We start from the raw sequence: 6,000 nt of genomic DNA on the forward strand, positions 1-6,000 counted from the left end.
AAAAGAGTAACTTATCACTAATCAATCCAATGGATGGATTGTAGTAGCCTGCAAATAAAGAACCCTAGGAAAGAAAAGCATTTCTTTTCTGAGTAGAGAAGCATGTTTTTGATGACTCAGAGAAAGACATACATTTTTATAATTCTACAAGCAGAAAAAGAAAATGACAGGGCATGCTGCCTTCATARGGTGCTACTCTTTTGAGTATTCTCTGGTTCTGATATAGTGATCTGATGCCCTCTAAGCTCTGTGTGCAAGTGTATAAGGAGTTTCAAAACAAATACAAGGTTCTGGGAAAAAATTGTCATATTTCCTATATTGATGGTCTCAACAGTGTAGGAGGTAAGATGAGTAACTGTAAACACTGATGGTTTTAATCATCTAGAATAAAAGTTTGCTTAAGTAGAAATATTTCCTGTTTCATTTGATGACATACCAGGCAAAATAATAAAATCCTGATCTTCAAGGCTTATAAACATGTGAGCAGCACAATGAATTGCTCCACAACTATCAGTGTAATTAACTGGTATCAAACAAAATATTCCCAGMTACATTATTACTGAGAAGACTTTCAGAAAACCAAGTGTTTACATCTTGGAGAAATATTTTAGGCACAAGGTAATGTTGAAATGACCTTCTTCTCCAGACATACCACAGCCTTGTTCGTCACTGTTGTCTCTGCAGTCATCGTTCCCATCGCACACTGCCCACAATGGTATGCAACGGTAGTTGGTTCTACAGCTGAATTCTGTGTGGTTGTCACACCGATAGGCAGGGCCCACTGAAACACAAGAGGCGATTGTCAAAGGAAGTTGCATTACTTAGCCAGAAAGCTGCCCTTCTTGCTGWATGATTCTGACTTTAAAAATCTGTTCTGTTGTACAGTCAACTACTTCTACTAAAAAGAGTTAACTGCTAACTTTGTTGTAAAAGAGAAAGTGTTAAATTTATCCAGTTTTACTATTCTTTCCTACCCATGCTGCTTGCATTCTGCATATGCTACAAACCCATGACTGGTTCAAACTGTGTTCAGTGTGTTTTTCCCCGAAATACTTAGTGCTGGTAATTGTGGCAATAGAAGCCCCAAATCTGGAAGCCAGAGGAGGCAGCTTGGGCTCAGATGGCACAATTAAGTCACAGGTTCTTCCAGATGGCCAATAGCTCAAAGAGACATGTTGGAGCAGATAGGAAAGTCCCAATCTTGAGTGAAGGCTAGACATTTGCATTTGTTCTCCTTGTAAACTTCTGTTTCCAAAACACGTGCCTATTGTTACGAGAAACTTCAGCTTCAAGAGATGAAACTCACTTTGTTTTCCTAAAAAGTATGACACGTCATGCATCAAAGTGGAGCAAGGTAAAAATCGGTGAAATGGCATTCACTGCTTCCACATAGGCTTATACCCTTTCTCAGCAAATGTTTCTACAGTTCAAGCAAAGGACCCTGCGAGCCTCAAGGAGGTCAGAGTGGGACCATGTCAGTTTTTGATAACCTGGCCAGCAGGTTATAAGCCTCTTCCGCTTCAGGAGTAAGACAGCAGTGAATTACCATACAGCCTCTCTGTCTTTCTAGCACTCTTTACTACATGATAGCAGTTAGCTTGCAGAAAATATTCCTTTCCAAGAAATTTCCAACCTCTAGAAAATTAAGTAATGCAGTTTGCTCTGCTTTTGGTACACTATAACGTGGGCAGCCTACTACAGCTAAATGCTTACTACAGCTATGTGCTTACTGCATTCATGGAATGGCTCATCGGAGTTATCACCACAATCGTCATCCACATCACACTTCCAGGACTGTGGGATGCAGCGGCCATTGTCACATTTAAATTGGCCTGGAGGACACGTTCTACTGGCACAGTGAGTACTGTCTTCATCTGAGTTGTCACCACAGTCATTCTCTCTATCACACTGCCAGGCTTCAGGGATACATCGTTTATTGGCACACTGCCACTGATGGGTTTCACACTGGTGATTAGCTGAAAGAACACAGATTGCCTGTTAGGATGCTGAAACAGGAATGGTCTGCTRCTGCAGGTTTATGTCAAATGAGTATGTTTCATGTGATATGAGTATTTATAATGCCTGCACCAAAAATTAAAAGAAAGACTTTGAAAAAATCAAATATCAGTATTTACTTGCCCAGTTAAGGTAGAGATTTCTAACACTGCATGCCACATTTCCCAAAGACATTTTCAGTCAAGCTCCCTAAAGCTCTACAATTCCTAGGAATGAGCTTCTCCTAAAACAGAGGAGAGTAAAGATCCAGCATTCAAACATGATTGAGGCAGGGGTACCTAGTCACTTAAAACAAGAATTAAGTGACATTGTGGCTTTGGGCCATGGTACTATTTCAGATGCACATTCCTTGATGAGCCTGTTCCTCTAAGCAATTTCTGGCATACATGCCAGAAAACCTGGCAGAAGACCATTCTAATGTACAGCCTCTACCTCCAAAGGGCAAAGCAGTGCACTGTATGCTAATGTTAGCAGTGCTGGCAGACTAGGGGAGCTCTGAAGGACTATGAAAATGGGAGTCCACCCTGTTCTTGGCCTCCAGACTTTTTGTGTCTCACTGGACACCATCYTACTACCTTTTTATATACACTGCCAAACTGTTTAAGAGGAGACAATACGATACAATTTCCATACATTTTCTAGATTAGAGGATTCTTTTCCGTGCATGAGATGGTGAGCAGAAGGAATGATATAGACCTGAACTGAATTTTAGTCTACCTGGTGCATTAAAATCAGTGACACATTATGCAGCTGCCACATTTCTACTTATTTAATATTCCCCTGTGCCACACTTAGGAGCTCAGCTATTTCAAACTCAGGTAGAATTGACATTTCATTTAATTATGACATTGTCAGAAACACTTTGTTAATGGAAGGCAATGAAACTATCAATTATACGACCACACTGCTTTGCTTTCTTGTATATTACTAGGCTTGTAAGTGCCAGAACTATATTATTTACAAGAAGAGGAATAAGGCTGTGCTTTTTAAATTAGACATAAGTGTGTGAAAAAAGACAGGGCTTTAGGGAATAACACATTATTTCAAAAGCATAATTAGACTATATTTCTAAAAAGCTGCCATGATATATAGGTTTCCAAAACAACCTTCCTGCATGCTTTGGATTATGTACAATGCAGAATGTCAAATAATTTTGTCCCATCATGCAACACTCTTGAATATGGGGAAAATTAACAAGTCTGATGGACTCACCTGGGCATTAGGAAGCTTTAGGTTCCTCATATTTAGCATGGCTTTACTCTGGATAAAACAAAGCTGGTCCTATTTCTGGTATTTTATACCTTAGATTGTAATTTATATCAGCGCAAATCTGGCTCAAAGGTATAGAAAACGTTTGTATTCACATTCAGTAGCATTTTTGCTCTCTTTTAGCCTGCTTTTGCACTGAGGTAAATCACTAATAGGTGCAAGACAATAGAAAATTAGGCCTTGCAGCTCTCTAACTCACCTTTTCATTTGTAAAAGGGAGATAACGATTCTAAAGTTTATATATTGTTTACAGGTTTCATACAGACAAAACGTGCTTAAAATTATTACTGCTAACATACCACAAAGTACAGGATCTTCATCTGATCTGTCAGGGCAATCTGGCCGGGTATTGCACAAGAAATGTGAACTTGTGCAGTTCCCATCATTACACTGGAACTGACCAACAGGACAGTATCGGTGTGGACAGGTAGGGGGCTCATCAGAGCCATCGCGACAATCCCTCTGTCCATCGCATTTCCACCAGATAGGAATACACCTACCAAGATAAAATAATGCTTTCTTTAATAAGGAAGAGTCTCTACAGATATGCAGCCAACCTTTTACAGCATAAAAGGCAGTCTTTTCTCAATGTTATTTCCCAAACCATTTAACTTCCAAGACATCTTGAGTTTCATGTCTTCTGCTTCATAAATTGTACGTTAACAAAATACGCCAGAAGACTGTCACCAGAAACAGATGATGCTGGTGACTCTCTAGAAGGAAGTTCACAGCAAATTAATATGGAAGGATCAAATTTTAAAGTGTATTCATGGCAACTGTCACTCATRCTTTTTATGTCTATCTTCAAATGGATTTTTAACCACACAACATTTTCATAATTCTCTTGAACTTTAGCATGACAATTCTACTAGGAATGCCACTGTGACACTGCTTGAAAAGGCCACCCAATAAGCCCATCTGCCTCACATGTCTCAAAGTGATACAGTGTCAGCACAACAGCTCTTATGGCCCCACCACAGTCATCTCAAAGAACAGGGTCAGAAATGTGCCCCCACATTAGATAAATGGCTTTCCTGGGAGACAACATACATTTAACAGTTAAAGACAGAAACCAATATGTTGCAAGAGATGTACAAAAAGTAAGAGAAGGTTCCAGTTTTGTGAATTCACAAAAAATGGTTTCTGGAGCTACATGTCACTAAAAACCCAAACTTCATTACATTAACAATGTCATATAACAAAAAGAAAAGGAAAAACATTCCATTTAAACAAGCAGTCTAGAAATATTTTGCCAAAAATTAAGCCTGTCTGGTCCTGGCTTTGTCTTTGCCTGCACATCACAGAATCACAGGGACACCCTAYTTTCATACCCTTTTGAAAAGCCTAAACTGCAGAATATATCTTTTAAAAGACATTGAAGAAAGATGGTGAGCAGTAGACTTACCTTTCAGTGTCTGCACAAAGAAACTGGGTGCTAGAGCACATTGGAAGGCAGTGGGCTGTATTGCCAGACTGTACTACCATGAAGTTATCAGGACATTCACAGGAATAACCCTGACCACCAGCTTTTATYAGACAAAGATGGGAACAACCACCATTGTTGGTGCCACAAGGATTATTAACTGGTAAAACAAAAGAATAAATATTACCATACTTTGCAAACCCCAGGACACAAACAATAGTCTCCTCTAAAACTTTACAGAGACTCCTGACATCACTTGAAAAACAAAACCTAGATAATTAGGCAYTCGGAGAGAGAAATATGTATGATCCTATATATAGGAAACMCCTACTACTGAGTTGTGATGTTTTAGAAACTAGTTTGAAGCTATGCATTTCCAGTCTGATTCTACTTTATCAGCTAATTAAAGAAAAGACCATTTATATATGTAAAGTAAGGACCTAAATTTATTCTGTGCCTTTTATTCCCCTCAGCAAAGGCAAAAGCAGAGTGCACTCAGCACCCTTTACAATTAGTCTCCAGATAAAAGTTAACCCTCTAAATGCAAATCTAAATCTGTTTTCTCACCAAATGGCTGTCTGTATGGATGGTAGACATGGATGTCAAATGGTCTGTGTGTGGTGTTCACAAGAACAGTCCTGTCTGAACCATCATATTTATTTCCCTTTTCAACAGTTCTTGTGTTCCAATCAGTCCAATATATCGTGTCTTCAAAAATCGTAATTGCAAATGGATGAGGTAAAGTCCCATCATATACTGTGTGACGATGATGTCCATCCAGGTCAGAGTACCTACACAAAGAAAAATATGTGCAAAACACTCAGTAAAAGCTAGAAGATCTTCTCATCTTTACTATATATGTTTACAGTACTTCATTACTGGTGAGCAGGACCAATGCTTAGTTAATGGTGGGATTGCAGCTTCTTTAGTCCCATGTTGGAGCCCTGTCCTCAGTGAATTCATTTAAAGATATGCAGAAAAGTAAAACAGGTTGTATTAGGCAGAGAAATGGAACAGAGAAACATCCACTGAGAGGCAGAGTCCTCCCACAGAAGTTTTGCATATCTGCTGTCTTACAGCAGGTTTATTGCTTTTTTGTCATATGGGAGAGCAGCCCGGATGATTCAGACYGCTAATGATGGGACACTTAAGACAATATGCCTCCTATATTCCTACATTAGTGCCTCCTCTGATAAGGAATTTTTAATAGGATTTTATATTTTTATTATGACCTTGCTGTAAGGGGAAATTATGAAATATGAGACAGACAGAGACAGAGAGAGACAGAGAGA

The 6,000-nt window shown here is 39.1% G+C and overlaps 1 protein-coding gene across 1 annotated transcript in view; it reads right to left on the reverse strand.

Annotated features, from left to right (window-relative positions):
- The window catches only part of LRP2 (LDL receptor related protein 2), a 157,999-nt gene that overhangs the window by 28,515 nt on the left and 123,484 nt on the right, over nt 1-6,000 (reverse strand). Inside the window, exons 66-70 of the mRNA XM_026084515.1 lie at nt 5,276-5,499; nt 4,691-4,868; nt 3,585-3,781; nt 1,731-1,976; nt 653-781 (exon numbers count right to left, since the gene is read on the reverse strand). Of these exons, the coding sequence (XP_025940300.1) occupies nt 653-781; nt 1,731-1,976; nt 3,585-3,781; nt 4,691-4,868; nt 5,276-5,499 (974 nt within the window). The remainder of the gene's footprint in view (nt 1-652; nt 782-1,730; nt 1,977-3,584; nt 3,782-4,690; nt 4,869-5,275; nt 5,500-6,000) is intronic.

Source organism: Apteryx rowi, unplaced genomic scaffold (assembly GCF_003343035.1).
Source record: "Apteryx rowi isolate R43461 unplaced genomic scaffold, aptRow1 scaffold_645, whole genome shotgun sequence".
Lineage (NCBI taxonomy): Eukaryota > Metazoa > Chordata > Aves > Apterygiformes > Apterygidae > Apteryx > Apteryx rowi.